Genomic DNA, 17,880 nt, shown 5'->3' with positions numbered 1-17,880 from the left:
ATCCAATGGTCAAGCTGAGAGAGCCAATCAGGAGATTCTGAAGGGCATCAAGCGCCGGCTTTTGGTCCCTTTGCAACGGACGCCGGGTTATTGGGTGGAGGAGTTGCCCTCCGTGTTATGGAGCATCAACACTACTCCTAACAGGTCTACAGGCTTCACGCCTTTCTTCATGGTTTACGGGGCGGAAGCAGTCCTCCCCAGTGACATCCGTCATGACTCACCTCGAGTGGCGGCTTATGTTGAGGCGGATAATGAACATGCGCGCCAAGATGCTCTTGACTTGTTGGACGAACAGCGTGATGTGGCAGCAGCCCGTTCAGCGATTTATCAACAAGACCTGCGCCGTTATCATAGCTGCCGGGTTAAATCCCGGGTCTTCCAGGAAGGCGATCTCGTGCTCCGGCTTATCCAGGATCAAACAGATGCACACAAGTTATCCCCGCCTTGGGAAGGGCCCTTTGTGGTCAGCAAGAACTTGCACAACGGGTCATATTACCTCATTGACATTCGGGAGCACAAAGATTCACGTAAGTCGGAGGAAGAGACCCGTCGGCCGTGGAACATAGCTCAGCTTCGGCCTTACTACACTTGAGCCACCGGCTCTCATAATGTACATATTTCTCTCAGCCATGTATATATTATGATAAGCAATAAAGCAGGACCTCTGTCCTTTTTTCTCCTCCAAATGTGCATGTGTTTTCTTTGCAAGATTAACATGGTAACTTGAAGGAGGATCCGGCTTATGATCGTATTCGAATCTTGCCGTGGGTAATATGGTCACTTGGGGGCTTCCTGTTCAAACATGGGTCGTATTCGAACCAAAGAGAACATAGCTGTCGATACCCATTTGATTGGCAAAGTGCCGAGCTCATTGGGAGGTTTTCTCTGATCATATTTGAATCATAGTTTAACCCCTTTGAGAACCGACGTGGATCGTATTCGAATCAGCGTCGTTAAACAATTCTTAAAATCACTTGGGGGCTTCCTGTTCAAACATGGGTCGTATTCGAACCAAAGAGAACATAGCTGTCGGTACCCTCTTGATTGGCATCGCCACACCCACTGGGGGCTATCTGATCGTATCCGAATCTTAGCTTAACCCCTTTGGGCCGGGTCTCTGGTCGTATTCGAACCGGAAGCCCCTAAGTTCTTCCGCTTTATCACAAGTTTTCTCTGATTATGTCAAGGTGTGTACAGCCGGGTCTCACTTTGCCGGCTTAACTTTGGTTTACAGTATTGCTGAACGCAATGGGTGTTATAAGACAGGTAAACCGGAGTTGCGGTACCAACCTTCTTATCCGGGTTATCTAAACCGGAAGTATGCTTGCAGGCCGTTAAGTATGTTCTTACGGTTGTATTCAGGATATCATTGAAGACAAGTCCTTTTTGATTCATATTCCGGGTTATCTAAAACTTATGATTCTCAGGGCGGTAAGCCGCCTCGAGACTTGTGATTTGCCCTTCTATGCAGGATAATTAAAGGCACCTCTTTTGAGGTTAAGAAAAACAAAGGATTGATTATGACCCGGAGAAACATCAAAGAGAACTTCAAAAGACTTCAGCATTCAAGACGTGCATGGTGACACGGCAAAAATAAAGTGTTGGTCCTACTCTATTACAAGACTCGTTGAGTCCAAAAGGGTGAGGCATTGTTTGGTAAACCGCCAGCCGAGTTACGACGCTTGTTGAGTTGAAGTCTCCGGCTCGTTCCTGTCTTCTCCTCCGGCTGATCCCAAGACCTGGAAAGTTGATGACTTCCAGTCGATGCCGCTGAGAGCTTCGAATTGGGCTTCCTCGTCAATTAACCCGGCCGGGTCAATCTCCGGGGCGAAAGTGTGCTGACGAGCCGGCGGGATCAAGTTGAGGGCTTCATAGCGAGGGGTTGGAATCCTCTGATTCTCCGCATTGTAACCCGGCTGGTACTTGGTCAGATCTGTGTCGTTCCCGATAAGGGTGGCCACCGGGCGTACGGCCTTCACGCAAGCTGCGAAGTCCTTCTGATCAAAAGCTGAGCCGTCTTCCTTCAGGCTTGGATAGCCAAGGGCGATGTCCGTCGGGTCTAACTCCGGCAGGAATGCCTTGGCCCGGCTCAGCGCGGCGATCACTCCGGCTCTTGCAGAGGCCCGTCGCAGCTCTTGGATCCGTTGAGGCAGTACAGCGAGCCAGCGAAGGACTTCTGCCAGGTGAGTCGGCACCTCGTTGGATAGGGCCACCACAGCTAAGGCACGCTGTGACCCGGTGTAGAGTTGCTCCACCAGGGTATACACGGCCTTCAGCTTGGTTACCACGCTCTGGTTGAGGTTGGCACTTCTGGGGCCTGTTTAACAGAGTCAGATAAGCCGCCGACAAAGATGAAATTATGAGATATAAACATTCTAAACTTGATGAAAGCCGGCGCGATGACTTACCGAAGATTGCGGCCACCATCTGGGACACTTGGCGCTTTAGGCCGGAGAGCTCGGCGGTCTTCTCGGAGAGAGCCTTCTCCGCCTGTTCAGCCCGGTTCACCAATGCGGCCTTTTCTTCGGCCCACGCCTTCCGCTCAGCGTCGAACTCCGTCTTCAGCTTCTCTTGCGCGGCGATGCTGGACACGAACTTGGCGTTTGCCTTCCGGGTCTCCATCTCTTGCATCTTCAGCCGGCTCTTGACATCAGCAAGGTCAGCCTCAAGCTTCTTGCCAGTAGCCTGTATAAATTTCCGGGTTATGGCATGAACAGTTACTATATAAGTCCCAAGCGTTTTCCAAGCAAAGACACTTGGCACTTGGGGGCTAATGCATATTGAACGTATCTATCTACAAACTGCCGGGTCAATTGATTAAGCCGGAACCTAAGTCTACAACATATTCAATCATAAGTCGTCGACTTGGGGGCTAGCATGGTAAAGGTAACTATGCAGTAAGTAAGAGGACAGCAGAATGATACCTCAGATTTCTGCTGGATCTGGTTCACCATGGCAACCTCTGCGTCCCGGCTCTTGTGCACTTGGCTGATGTAGCCAGAGACGAGCTCTCCAATGCTCAGGTTGGTGTAGTCGGAGAGGTCCAGGTTCACCCTGTGGGGCTGCAGCAACTCCCCCTTAGCGGAGCACTTGGCCAGCACGGTAGGTCTCCCCGGCTCAACGAACTCCGTCCGGGTGATTACCACGTCCGGGTCGTCTGCTGGTGGAGCCGAGCTGGAGGCCTCCGGGTTAACAGAAGCTTCTGTAGTTGCCTTGGTAGTTGGGGCAGCGGCCTCAGGTGCCTTGTTGGTTGGAATGGTGGCTTCGGGGGCGGAGGCAGCTGGCGGTTCTTGAGTCGTCACCTCCGGTTCAGGTAAATCCGGCACTCCGACTGATTTGGTTTTCTTCGCTCTCTTGGTGAGCTTTGCCTGGGCACTGAAAGGACAGAAACATTAAGCACAAAAAGGGTAAGTACAGACAAGTATAACATGAGATGGTTGTCATTACCCGGGCGCGGTCTTGAAAGCCGGAAGACTCGACTGCATAGAGTCGCCCGAAGAGGGGGAGGTCTCCTGATAATTTGAGTCAGAAGAATTGAGTGGCTGACGGATAACACCCGCCAACGGATGAAAAGGGTACAAGTGGGAAATAACCTCAGTTCGGCGCTTCCTTGATGTGTCAGGTAACCCGGAGGAGAGGTCGGTGTCCTTGTTGGTCTGGGTGTGACGCCGGCTCTCATGAACCTGTCGCTTCAAAATAAATTGAGGATCTTGATAAGCTAAAGGATGTGAAAAGCTTACTTTCCGGGTTACCCTTCGGACTTTCAGCCTTGGCAAGGGCTCCGAGTCGGAGGAAAGTGACATTACCTCTTCAACCACCGGGTTACTCGCGCCGGTGTCATCCTGACAATGAGCAAGTATTGATAAGGCGGACAGCAACAAACAACAAATATAGCACACTACTGGAATCAGCTAATTTGCCATCTTCCAGCTCTTTGCCGTCTGCTAGCTGACGGCAAAGAAGCTCTTTGCCATCAGCTACCAAAAAGCGGACGGCAAAGAAATGGCAGACGGCAAAGAAGCTCTTTGCCATCTGCCAGCTCTTTGCCGTCCGCTAGCAGACGGCAAAGAGGGAGGTGGCCCCCCACCCCCCGCCCGTTTGAAAAAAACTTAACGCCCCACCTCTTTGCCGTCCGCCAGCGGACGGCAAAGAGGCAAAAAGGCGGACAGCAAAGATTGGCGGACGGCAAAGATTGGCGGACGGCAAAGAGCCGATTACCTAATGGCCCGTACCCCCCCCCCGCCCGTTACTCTCTGTTCTCTCCTCTCTCTCCTCCCCGACGCGCCCCGCCACCGTGCACATCCCGCCCGCCCGCCGCCGCCCCCGGCCCTCGCAGCCCCGTCGCCCCGTCGCCCCGCCACCCGTCGCCCCCACCCCTCCGCCCCCCACCCCTCCGCCCCGTCGCCCCCTCCGCCCCGTCGCCCCCTCCGCCCCGCCGCCCGGCGCCGCCCCGTCACCCCCTCTGCCCCGTCGCCCCCCACCCCTCCGCCCCGTCGCCCCCTCCGCCCCGTCGCCCCCCACCCCTCCGCCCCATCGCCCCCTCCGCCCCGTCGCCCCCCACCCCTCCGCCCGGCCAGCGCCACCCAGCCGCCCCTCCGTCGGCGGCGCCCCCGCCGCCCCTCCGTCGGCGAGCGCCCCTCCGACGCCCCTCCGTCGGCGAGCGCCCCACCCCTGCCGCAGGTGAGCCCCACCCCTCTTCTCCTTTTTTTTCTTTTTTTTAGTTTAGTTTAGTTTTTTAGTTTTAGATTTTTAGTTTTAGTTTAGTTTAGTTTTTTAGTTTTAGATTTTTTTTCTGTTTTTTCTGTTTTTTAGTTTAGATTACTTTTAGTTTAGTTTTAGTTTTGTTTTAGGTTAATTAGTGGTAGGTGTAAGAAGAGGAAAAAGGAGAAGAAGAAGAAGAAGAAGAAGAAGAAGAAGAAGAGGAGGAGGAGGAGAAGAAAGAAGAAGAAGAAGAAGAAGAAGAAGAAGAAGAAGAAGAAGAAGAAGAAGAAGAAGAAGAAGAAGAAGAAGAAGAAGAAGAAGAAGAAAGAGGAGAGGAGGAGGAGGAGGAGGAGAAAGAAGAAGAAGAAGAAGAAGAAGAAGAAGAAGAATAAAGAGGAGAGGACGAGGAGGAGGATGAGGAGGCGAAAGCTAGAGGAGAGGAGCAGAAGAAGAAGACCACCGACACCCCGACCCCGACCACCGACACCCCGACCCCGACCACCGACACCCCGACCTCGACGACCGACACCCCCACCCCGACGCGACACCCCCACCCCGACACGACACCCCGGCAGGACACGACACGACACCCCGACACGACACGACACCCCGACCCCGACACGACACCCCGACACCAACACCCTGACACCACACCCACCTTACCCCGACACCGACACGGCACCCCGACCCCGACCTGGCACCCCGACCCGACACCCCGACCCCGAGACCCCGACCCCGAGCCTGACCCGACACCCCGACCCCGACACCGACACGGCACCCCGACCCCGACCCGGCACCCCGACCCCGAGACCCCGACCCCGACCCCAAGACCCCGACCCCGAGCCTGACCCGACACCCCGACCCCGACACCGACACGGCACCCCGACCCCGACCCGACACCCCGACCCCGAGACCCCGACCCCGACCCCGAGACCCCGAGCCTGACCCGACACCCCGACCCCGACACCGACACGGCACCCCGACCCCGACCCGGCACCCCGGCCTGGCACCCCGACCCTGAGACCCCGACCCCGACCCCGACACCCCGACCCCGAGCCTGACCCGACACCCCGACCCCGACACCGACACGGCACCCCGACCCCGACCCGGCACCCCGACCCGACACCCCGACCCCGAGACCCCGACCCCGACCCCGACACGGCACCCCGAGACCGACACGACACCCCGACCCCCGCACCTCCCGAAAAGGTGTTCTTTGGCCTTCCAGAAGCCGACGGGGTCATATATTTGTGAATTATTAGTTAGGTCATATATCTTTCGATTTTGTTATGAAAAACATCATATATAATTGTGTTGATCGGGTAGTTTTAAATGTGCAGTTGTTTCATCGCTGCGAGGTTTGGTGTTCGACAACCTCGCCGTGCGTTTGACGAGCTCTGCCCCTTCGTTCGTGGGTGAGCACAAATGACATGTCCTCCTCCCCCATTAATTATTTGATCTATTCCGATGAAACTTGATAGCTAGCTACATATGTGTCTTGAATCATCAGTATGCGTAACCAATATGTGTCTCCCGTTCGAAAGCGTCATAGTTATAAATATGCATGCATTTGCATATTTATAACCTTGATTCTTTCGAATTGTCCAACGCTATCCATGGACAGCCCGAGTATGTTTAGATTGGGTTCGTTTTCCCATATGCTTTGCTCCGGATCCGACGCATAAATTTCGTCAGTGCCTCCCCTGTTGTTCTCCGGGTACACATCCTCTCTGTTTATTGCAGAGACGTGTATCAGGAGAACAGCGGGGAGGTGCTGCCGAAATTTTGCATAGGATCCGGAGCATAGCATGGGAAAATGAACCCAATCTAAACATACTCGGGTGGGATTAGGACCTATCATTACCTATTAGAGTGTAGGTTGCATGGACGTAATAAAATTGACAAAGTAGATCAACTGATGAATATATACATGGTGAATTATATATATATATATTTGTTGTGTGTCTAGTAGCTCTGAAAGTCAAGATGAGTGATCGTGCGTGGATGTACACCGGTCACACTGGTCAGAACAAATGGAGCACTGAATGGTTCACAAAAACCAAGGGGTTTGTGCGAGCCGCATTTGCAAATGGCCAGAGGAAAACCTGGTGCCCCTGTTTACGGTGCGGCAATTGGGAAAAGAGGACAGAGGCTGAAATGGGCAAACACCTGCAGAAGAGTGGTTTTACGCCCGATTATACGGTGTGGACATTTCATGGTGAGTCTGCCCAACGTGACCGAGCTGAGGTGGATCGTCGTCGCACCGACGAGCATGGTACCGGGATGGAAAACATGGTGCAAGACTTTGATGATGCTCGGGATTCGGACGAGGAGATGGAGGAATCTACAAAGGCCTTCAATGAAATGTTGGAGTCTTCAAAACGTCCGCTCCATGAGCACACTGGGCTTTGTCAGTTGGATGCCATCTCACAAGTAATGGCTCTGAAGGCTCAGTTCAACTTGGGCAGAGAATGCTACGATGCAATGATGACAGTATTTGGACGCTTTCTACCCAAAGGCCATGTAATGCCTGCAAACCTGTACCAGTCGGACTAAATCCTCCGTGCACTGAAGATGCCCTATGATAAGATACATGCCTGTGAGAAAGGATGTGTCTTGTTTAGGCTTGACTATGCGGACTTGAACTATTGTCCCTTTGGCAAGTCTTCCAGGTATGTTGTGGTAGACAACGGTATGGGTGAGAAGACACAGACCAAAATCCCCGTTAGTGTTCTTCGGTATATGCCAATCGTACCAAGACTTCAACGTCTTTTCGTGGTCGAAGAGACGGCCAGACAGATGACATGGCACAAAACGGGCAAAAGAACCGAACTAGATGAAGATGGGAATCTGATGATTGTACACACATCGGATGGTGTTGCATGGAAAAAGTTTGATGAATTACATGGTGACAAAGCGGCAGATCTGAGGCATCCTCGAGTCGGCATCAGCACGGATGGGTTCAGTGTGTTTGGTATGACGGCAGCCCAATACAGTTGTTGGCCCGTATTTGTCTTTCCACTCAATCTCCCCCCCGGACAGATTATGCAAAGAAAGAACATTTTCCTGACGTTGATAATTCCAGGGCCCAACTATCCGGGGAAAAATATGAATGTGTACATGCAACTGCTTAAGGACGAATTGCAAGAAGCCTGGGATAATGGGTTCAAGACATACGATGCCTATAGCAAATGGAACTTCATAATGCGTGCCTGGTACATGTACTCGACGCATGACTTGCCGGCGTATGCGCTATTCGTTGGCTGGTGTGTGCATGGAAGGTTCCCGTGCCCCACATGCAAGGGAGCTCTTGAGTTTCGTTGGCTTCAGGCCGGTCGCAAGTTTTCTTGCTTCGACATGCATAGACAGTTCCTGAATCCTCGCCATAAGTTCAGGAAAGACAAGAAGAACTTCATCAGAGGTAGAGTTGTCAAAAACTCTGCACCACCTGCATTGACAGGCCAACAGACCCTGGATCAGTTAAACGCTCTCGAGCCAGATCCAGAGCGTCCAGGGTACTTCAAGGGGTATAATTCTAAGCACGCCTGGACTCACAAAACATGCTTATGGGATCTGCCTTACTTCAAAGACCTCCTTTGCCCACACAACATCGACGTGATGCACACTGAGAAGAATATCGCCGAGGCACTTTTTGGTACATTGTTCGGCATAGATGGGAAGTCAAAGGATAATACTAAGGCTAGAGTCGATCTGGAGGCGCTATGTGATAGGCCATTACAAAACATGAAAGAACCGAAAGGAAAGCAGAACTGGACGAAGCCAAAGGCATGGTTCAATCTTGGAAGGCCAGCTATGAGGGAAATTATCTTGTGGGTGAAAATGCTGTTGATGTTCCCCGATGGGTATGCAGCGAATCTACAGAGGGGAGCCAGTCTTGATAAATTGAAGATATTTGGTCTCAAGAGTCATGATTGGCACATATGGATTGAGCGGGTAATGCCGGTGATGTTGCGTGGCTCCATCCCTGAGGATGAATGGCTAGTACTGGCAGAACTCAGCTATTTCTTCCGTGTTCTTTGTGCGCAAGAACTATCGCCTGGCGTGCTAGAAGAAATGGAAGAGTTGGCGCCGGAGTTGATCTGCAAGTTAGAGAAGATCTTTCCACCGGGCTTCTTTAATCCAATGCAACATTTGATTTTGCATCTCCCGACCGAGGCAAGATTGGGGGGGCCCGTGCAAAATCGTTGGTGCTACCCAACTGAGAGGATGCAGAAGACGCTTCGACAAAAATGTAAAAATAAACGTAGAATTGAAGCATCGATGGCTGAGGCATTCATCACTGAGGAGGCGGCAAACTTCGTGACAACACACTACGAAGCCAAAAATCGTCATTTGCATAATCCGAAGCCTCGGTACAATGCTGACGACCCTAAAAAGGGTGGATCCAACCTCAGCCTATTCAAAGGGAATCTCGCACCAGCCAGTGTTTCAAATCCAGTATCTTTGGATAACGAACAATGGCGGACCATTTCGTTGTATATCTTCAACAACCTGATAGAAGTGCGGCCGTACATCGAGTAAGTTCTCGGTACATAGTTTCGCAACTTCTATTTCCTTTGAACTGCTCTTATTCCTGGATATTTCATACAGTCGATACGTCACCTTATTCTCGTATGGAGCGGTGATCCAAAAGGATTCTGTCGAAGAGTATGAGCTTCTCGCAAAGCAAGGAGGCGGCTATCCCGGTTTCATCTCTTGGTTCAAACAAACGGTAATTTCTATTAGACTTGTAGGCTAATTTGTAGGCGGCTATCCCGGTTTCATTCGCTAATTTGTGCGTAATGCAACAATCCTTTCATATTAAACTTGTAGGCTAATTCAGAGTCTATGGACGCCGAATTGAGACAAGTCGCTAATGGTTTTGACTATAAGGTCCGTTCATTTGACAAATACGACATCAACGGGTATCGCTTTCGTACCTATGGCAAAGAGCTATCTATGGCCGACCGAAAGTCTACAAATTGTTGTGTATCTGCTATCGGCGAAGGAGGTACCGAGTATTATGGGAGAGTTGAAGCAATTTATGAACTTCTATTCTATGGTGAAAACCCACCGAATGTCGTAGTCTTCAAATGTTATTGGTTTCAGCCGAAGGAGACTAGAAGGACTCATGAACATATAGGGCTAGTTGAAATCAACCAAAGCACCCATTTAGATGTTCCTGATGTCTATATTACGTCTCTACATGCGACCCAAGTATTCTATCTACCGTGGGCCTGCCAAACTAATCCAAATCTGAAAGGTTGGGATGTCGTTTATGAAGTGCCGCCACGTGCTAGACTATCTCCCCCAAAGGAAGAGGATTATGAACCTCACATTAACCCAGACACATATGAAGGAGAATTCTTCCAAGAGACACGTCTTTCCAAAAAGCGTTTCAAGAACCGCTATACTTCACCCCAAAACATTGAAGTAGACAGCGAAAGTGAATCCGACATCACCCCAGAGGAGGAACAAGAAGAGCCGGAACAAGAAGAGGTTACTGCTGCAGATGACCTGTCATTGCTTGACCGATTACGTCAAGGTGGCCTTGCACATGTTGATGCCACTGAACCCTATGAGCCCGTCATTGATTATAGTGATGATGATGATTATGCATTTATTGATGATACTGGTCGAGATTATTAGTAGTGTCAGGTATTAAATTTTGTAATGTTGTACTTGATGATGATACACTTAAGTGATACACATATTATTATTCATGTCGGTCTTTTTTTATGTTGTACTAATTTCGTTTACTGTTTGTCATGGCAGGTGTTGAAAGATGGTGGGCGCTGGTCGGGAGCGCGCCAAGGCCCCTTCTTCGTCGGCGCGTGGTCTGAGGTCTTCGATTCCAGACGCACCTCTCCGCCGAGCGTTGCTGGACAGTATGTCCACACCGCCGGGCCCTTCTTCATCGACCGCGGTGCCCAGCAGGGGACGAGGTAGGAAGAGAGGAGGTGGGGCACGTGGTCGCGGGAGAGGAGGTAGGGTGACTGCTACGGCGCCTTCCTCGCCGCCACCCCCAGCTGTTTCACCCGAGCACGTGACTGCTAGGGTGGACTCGTCCGAGGAGGAGGCTACACGGACTCCGGTCCACGAGCCTCCGGTCCACGGGTCTTGGGCCCACGAGCCTCGGGTCGACTGGCCTTCGGCCCACGAGAGTTCGGCCCACAAGACCCCGGAGGAGCACACGTCCGGATGGGGTACCTGGCCGGATCAGCCCGAGGAGCCGAGTGGCCATGCTGATGATGGCGAGGAGCGGACTGATCTTGAGGAGGAGGGTGGCACCGTCTACCAGCGTGGTGCTACACGACTCCCGTCCGTGCTGGCGACCCGCGAGCAGAGGTGGTTGATCTTCCCTGATGGGGAGAGGTACGTAAGTGCATTTAATATTTTTGTACCTTCTGCATTCACGTTTCTTCAAATAACTAATGCGTTAGCCTTGTCATGCTGCAGGGGTTGGGACCACCATCATAGTGTCCGCCGGCCCAACTCCGTCCTTGGAGTTCTTTGCCGGCAAAACTTCCCGGGGTTTGTCACGTTGCCTGGTGAGGGTCGGCTTCCAGAGCTTGGGTTGAGCTGGGAGCACTGCGTGGCTGCCCCGGCCCCGCCGGATGTCATTATCGACGGTGTCGTGTGCGACACGAGGGCAGACATGGTGATCAGGACGTTCTGGGTAATTTCTCCTTTACACATTTCAAAATCTTCAACTAGCTAGTTATTAATTGTACTAATCAATATTGTCTCATTTGATTGCAGACATTCTACAGGTGTGAGGAGGGATACGAGGAGGACGCGGCAAATGTTATCCAGAACGTCTGCAAGCGCCTACTCCAGAACTTACGGCACGAGGCTCGGGTGCAGGTTGTTCGAGACTACTACGCCTTGCGTGGTATCAAGAAGACCAAGCCGGCGTGCCTCGATAAGTTCCTGAGTAAGGAGCAGTACATGAAGGTAATTCTTAAGGCCTTCTACTTAAGTTCCTTCATTTAGTAATTCTTAGCCGTAGCGCTCAAGTTTCTATTTGCTAACTTAGGCGCCTCCGAGATGGTGTGCGGATCAGATGGATTGTTGGGAGGTGTTGGTCGATGAGTGGTGCTCAAAAGAATGGCTAGCCCTCCACAACCAGGCCAAGGACAAACGTGCCCAAATGGAAGGTGTGCCACACCATCAAGGCAGCTCCAACTTATATCAGTTTGGGCGCAACTGGGTATGTGGTTTGCTTCATGATTCATGCAATTCATTCATCATGCTAGCTTGAGCCCTTTAATTACTAATTTTCATTGTTTCTCTCTTTCAGGCACGCTACAATAAGGCGGATAAGGTGCCAGAGGTGTACGACCTGTATGCCATGGCCCACACTGGCTCTTTCAAGAAAGTCAAGGCTTTCTCTCAGTCTGACCTCGATGATGCAAACAACTTCACCAACATCTCCTCCCACAACAAGCTCGTGAGATATAGAGATGAGGGGAAGGCGAGGAAAGGGGAGGACTTTAACCCGAGCCAGGGTCCCATTGATCCAGAGCTGGTGATGATATCTGGTGGCGGGAGGTCCCATGGCTCCATAGCCATTGGAGATGGACTTATCCGTTGTCCTAGCACTCTCCCGAAGATCAAGGCGCACCAGTCGAGCTCCGCTCCTGAGATAAGGCCTCGTGAACGGCCAGTGCAACTTGCCATCAAGGTTAGTGATACGTACTCAGTTATCTTTCTCCATTACATTGTGTGCGCTTCCATCAATGATTAGAAATGGTCATGTGAGTGGTGTTGCAGGTTGCTATACAGACTGAGAGAGATAGAACGGAGAAACTTCTGGCGGAGGCGGCGGAGAGGCGGCGGGAGATGGAGGAGAGGACGAGAAAGATGATGGAGGAGGAGAGGGCACGGAATGACATGCAGGCAAGGGCCATGTACGAGCTCCTTGTGGTAAGTATCTTCTGCAGATTACTTGCTAGTCTTAACATTTGAGTCTCATTACTAACTAGTATGACTCTGTTCTGAAAACCAAATGTGCAGTCTGTGTGCGAGAAGTCCGGTCAGCCCGCTCCGCCGATGCCAGTGATTGCTCCTGGGAGCACGGTGAGTTTAATTTGAATGGACATTACTTGCTAGTCTTAACATTTGAGTGTCGTAATGCTAACGAGACATTGGAAATGATCTTTGGTGCAGCTTAACTCCAGAAACGCATCGCACGATCCTTCTCCAGGTAGCGGCACTAGCCACCCCGCTCCTACACCTCCCTGATCACGGTAAGTTTCTCTAGTGTTTTGCTTAACAAATGCATCAAGAGCTAGACTTAGCTTTATTTCCTCCAATATGCTTACCATAATGACCTAGAGTTAGCTTCTTTTCCTCCAAAATGACCCATTTTACCTAGGTTAGCTTATAAATGATGCAGTTCATCCAAGTTAGCTAAAAAATGACCCATTTTACCTAGATTAGCTCCTAAATGATCCATTTTACCTACGTTAGCTTTAAAATGGCCCATTTCACCTAGGTTAACTCCAAAATGACCCATCTTACCTAGGTTATCTCATAAACGATCCATTTCAACTAATTTAGCTCATAAACGATCCATTTGACCTAAGTGAGCTAAAAAACGATCCATTTCACCTAAATTAGCTCTTAAATGATCCATTTCACCTAAGTTAGCTCAAAAAGATCCATTTCAACTAAATTAGCTCATAAATGATCCATTTCACCTAAGTTAGCTCAAAAACGATCCATTTCAACTAAATTAGCTCAAAAATGATCCATTTCAACAAAGTTAGCTCAAAAATGATCCATTTCAACTAAGTTAGCTCAAAAACGATCCATTTGACCTAAGTGAGCTAAAAAACGATCCATTTCACCTTAGTTACCTCAAAAACGATCCATTTCACCTTAGCTAGCTCATAAACGACCCATTTCAACTTAGTTAGCTCATATATGATCCATTTCACGTAAGTTAGCTCATAAATGACATACTCTTCTTGTTCTAGTATTCTTCTTGTTCTACTCTTCTTGTTCTAGTCTTCTTCTTGTTCTACTCTTCTTGTTCTAGTCACCTATTTCTAACTTTCTTATTTTGCCATTTTGCAGATTTCATTCACTTCATGGAAGCTACTCTTCTTGTTCTAGTCTTTCTGTTTATGTATGGATGAAACTTTGTTTATGTATGAAGGCTCTTTGTGATATGAATGAAACTTTGTTTATGTATGAAGGAACTTTGTTTATGGATGGAACTTTGTTTATGTATGAAGGAAGTTTGTTTATGGATGGAATTTTGTGATATGAATGCCTGTGAAATATATCTATACATGTCATATATATTTGGAGTGAAAATTGTTGGATTTAATAAAAAACAGAAAAAAGAGCCAATATGCAAGCTCTTTGCCGTCTGCCACCGACGGCAACGGGCTCTTTGCCGTCTACCGCGGACGGCAAAGAAGCCACGTGGCAGCCAACTGTGCTTCCTGGGAGCTGACCCATTTGGTCAGTTTGCCTACAGTGGCAGACGGCAAACACTTTGCCATCAGTGGCAGACGGCAAAGAACCTGCACTTTGCCATCAGCGGCAGACGGCAAAGAACCTGCCATCTAGTGACGTGTAGATGACATCATACGGCGGACAGCAAAGACCATAGAAATTTTGCCGTCAGCGGCGGACGGCAAAGGTCTGCCGTTAGCCACTTAACGGACTGACAGCGCAATTATTGCCGTCCGCTCTCTTTGCCGTCCGCAGCAGACGGCAAAGAGCCTTTGCCGTCCGCCGCCAGGAAGCGGACGGCAAAGCAGCTGTTTACCGTGGCCTACTTTGCCGGAGCCTTTTGCCGTCCGCGGCTGACGGCAAAGGCCTTTGCCGTCCGCCGTTCGAGCCTTTGCCGTCCGCCATGGCAGACGGCAAAATAGCTGTTTCCTATAGTGGCAAGGGCTTAAAGGCTCAGGGGTTACCTCTGACTCGGAGCTGTCGCTTAATTGCATCAGCTCTGAAGCAGTAGGCCTGCTTCCTTTCTTGCGAGGGGCGGCTTTCTTGGCGGCTTTCTTCGCCTTTCTGGCCTTCTTGGCCGCCTCATGGTCATATTTGACCCGCCAGAACTTATCATCAGCCTGAAAAATGCGATAAGGTTCTCTTAAAATGATTCAGATGAAAGTTATGTACAGATAAGATGTTCAGATCAGCGGCTTACCGCTGGGGCTGGGTTGGTCTTGCAGAAGGGGGCTAGCCCGGTCCTTCCGCAGTCTGCCAGGCTCTCGTTCAAGAGAGCCTTGGTCATCTCCTCTGCGACGTCTTCAGGAAGATCATTGCGGCTGTGTCTCTGAGGGTCGTCCTTTCGGCCCGTGTGCTCACACATTAAGCCGGGGCGGCGGCTCAATGGGATCACCCGCCATGAGATCCAGACCCGGACCAGGTCGATTCCATTCAGACCATTGCCCAGGAGGGCCTTGATCTTGTTGATAGTGGGGAGCAGAGGTTGGCGCTCTGCTTGAGTCAGCTTGTCTGACAGTGGGTGAGTCGGCTCCAGACGCGAGGGCCGAAAGCCGGGCAGCGGACTTTCATCAGCTGGTGACGTGTCTTGGCAATAGAACCAAGTCATGTTCCAGTCCTTTGGGTGGCTCGGCGGCTCTGCGTAAGGAAAAAGGCAGTCCCTACGCCGTTGGATGGAGATACCACCTAACTCCAGACTTGGCCCATTGGCGCACTCATTCTGACGGTTCAAGTAAAAAAGCTCTCTGAAGAGCAGCAGACTAGGTTCTTCTCCAAGGTAAACCTCGCAGAAGACTTGGAAGTTGCAGATGTTGGACACTGAGTTGGGTCCAATGTCTTGAGGCCGCAAGTCGAAGAAGTTTAGCACGTCCCTAAAAAACTTTGAGCCGGGCGGTGCGAAGCCCCGGCTCATATGATCCGCAAAAATCAATACCTCCCCGTCCTTTGGCTGTGGTCTCTCTTCTGACGGGTCAGGGGCACGGTAGGACATGACGTCCTTCTTGGGCAGATATCCGGACTTGACAAAATCTGCTAGGGTCTCATTGGTGACATTGGACCTCATCCAGTTGCAAGTAATGGGAGCTTTGGGAGGCATGGTGAAAGTCGGCAGTCTATGATAAAAGGAAAAACGTCCGGGTTAATTATGAGCCGGAAGAAATCTACGGTTCAAGGTCAAGGTGGCGGCTTATGAAGGGGACTAATGGTATACATTTAAGTGCATCGGGCTATTTAAGCCGCCGAGGGATTCAGAGTAATTTGATTGTCTACAGGTTTTATCACAGCTAAGCAGGAAATTTTATGGCGCATGGTTGTCTTTAAGCTGGAAAGTTCTATGGCGCGGGGTATCTTTAAACCAGAACTGTAAACCGCCGAGATTCAAGGATTGCAATTTTTACTAAGTGTGGTAAAGCAGGTTTCACACATCGTAGTAAAAATTTTGTATCAAAATAGTCGGGGAAAAGAAAAGTTTCTAGACCTAGAAACAGACGCTGGAGAAGTTCTTGGGCTCGAACAAGGTTCTTATGCAGTAAAAAGAGAGCTACTTGCATGTAAAATGGGTCCTCAACGTCTACCGCAGTAAGCCTATACAGAGCTAAGATCAAAAAGGGGCAGCAAAATTCAAATCTACTGAGGCCTGTGATGAACTACGAAGAACACGGACGAACTACTCGAGCCCTAGTACGGATCTGCCCTACGGAGTAGCGGAGACTCACCGGAGCTAGAGAGGAGCGGAGGTTGCCGCCGTTTGTCTGGCCCGAGTCAGGGTGATGCAGCGGCCAAGGTTGACGAAGACCGGGGGCGCGACGGCGGCGGCAGTAGCAGAGCTCGGGCAAGGGAGCGGTGGCACGAGGAAGAAGATGGAGAGAGAAGTGGCTGAGAGCCCGTCGGGCCGGCCTATTTATAAGGCAGGTTCATAAGTGGGCGCGAGAATCAAGGAGACCACGGCGTGGTTATCTCCCCACGAAACGCCTCGATTTTCGGGATGACAGTAAAGAAAAAGATCCGTTGCGGATCTGACGGAGTAAAAAACGGGCTTAATGGAAGATGACGTCACGGCAGATAATCCGGAGTCCAGAGGATGACGTCACGCCGGGTTATGGCCTTCACACAATTGTAAGCCGGAGGTTTTCTGTCGAAGGAATGGAAGATTGACATGAGCCGACTCAAATCAATCTGGGGCCTAATGTTGAGGATATAGACCTTAGAGTCACCCGCCAGGAGGGGCCAGGTTACTCTAATGGTCATTACCAGAAGCCCAGCGCCAAGCTTGAAGACGGTGGGCCAGAGATGGGCTTAAGACCCGGATATGGCTTAAGGCCCGTAGTTACAATCATTATCATGGTAGAACTTGTAGTGCAAGGCAAGAATAGCCGAGAGTCCGAGCCGGACACTCTTATGAGCCGGCCGGGACTCTGAGAGCTGCTGGGCGTCAGCCTCCCTATATAAAGGGACGACCCGGCAGCGGTTTAGGTACAAGAACGATCTGATCGAGAGCCGGGCATAACAGTTTAGCTCCCTGGTGATCGTAACCCTAATCAATACCACCTCAAACTGGACGTAGGCTTTTACCTTCACCGTAAGGGCCGAACCAGTATAAACCCTCGTGTTCCTTGTCCCGCATTAACCCCTTCAAGCTTCCTAGCTGCGATGGCTCCACGACTAAGTCCTAGCTCGAGGACATCTGCCGTGACAATTCCACAACAGGGACCATCATATTTAGTACGCTTCATGAACCTCGCTCTGTGTGGGTGCATGGTTTATGGTTTTTGAGGCATGTGGCACATCAAAGTTGTGCATTTTGGGTATTCAACATATATATGTTTGGCCCACATGCAAAGCGGTGGTGGTTGTCCTCTCGCACCCACTTAAGCGGTTATCAACGATATCGATGCTTCCATCTATGGGCCCGCTTGGTCCATCACTGCTTTTTTCCTGACAACAAGAGAGGTTAATTTGACTTAGGAGGGAATTATTATTTTTGCTCTGGGATGACATGCATGATACAGTTTTAGCACACACACATGCATGTGTACGCATGACACTGGTACAGCGACGTCCTAAACAAATGGTTTAAAACCCCTTTCCGTGACGGCATTTGGAACTGTCGCCAAGTGAGTGTGTGCGATAGGGTGTCCTTCCCACACGACCCAGAAATCATCGGGGATAGGCCCTCCTGGGACCCAGGCTGGGGCCGTGTGCGATCGGGCG

General features: G+C 50.7%; 1 protein-coding gene across 2 annotated transcripts; it reads right to left on the bottom strand.

The window, feature by feature from the left end:
- Window positions 1–444: 444 nt before the first annotated feature.
- LOC141042046 (uncharacterized) lies at window positions 445–17,375 on the bottom strand. Of its 2 annotated transcripts, XM_073509584.1 has the most exons (8): window positions 14,873–17,375; window positions 14,637–14,792; window positions 3,807–3,842; window positions 3,594–3,683; window positions 3,448–3,512; window positions 2,925–3,375; window positions 2,409–2,685; window positions 445–2,317 (listed from the first exon to the last, which is right to left on the bottom strand). In XM_073509584.1, the coding sequence occupies exons 1-8, from the start codon at window positions 15,764–15,766 to the stop codon at window positions 1,674–1,676; spliced, it is 2,613 nt and encodes an 870-aa protein (XP_073365685.1). In that variant the 5' UTR covers window positions 15,767–17,375; the 3' UTR covers window positions 445–1,673. The 2 variants fall into 2 exon arrangements, with proteins under 2 accessions (XP_073365685.1, XP_073365684.1); XM_073509583.1 differs by having other exon boundaries at window positions 3,594–3,842; window positions 14,873–15,947.
- Window positions 17,376–17,880: the final 505 nt, after the last annotated feature.

Source organism: Aegilops tauschii, chromosome 2 (genome assembly GCF_002575655.3).
Source record: "Aegilops tauschii subsp. strangulata cultivar AL8/78 chromosome 2, Aet v6.0, whole genome shotgun sequence".
NCBI lineage: Eukaryota > Viridiplantae > Streptophyta > Magnoliopsida > Poales > Poaceae > Aegilops > Aegilops tauschii.
Note: the sequence above shows the minus strand (reverse complement) of the source record. Positions and strands in the feature narration are given on the sequence as shown.

Coding starts and splice junctions, on each gene's coding strand:
- LOC141042046 (XM_073509583.1), bottom strand. CDS start 15,766: ATGCCTCCCAAAGCTCCCATTACTTGCAACTGGATGAGGTCCAATGTC. Junction 14,793..14,872: donor AGACCAACCCAGCCCCAGCG/GTAAGCCGCTGA, acceptor CGCATTTTTCAG/GCTGATGATAAGTTCTGGCG. Junction 3,376..3,447: donor GCTTTCAAGACCGCGCCCGG/GTAATGACAACC, acceptor CTGTCCTTTCAG/TGCCCAGGCAAAGCTCACCA.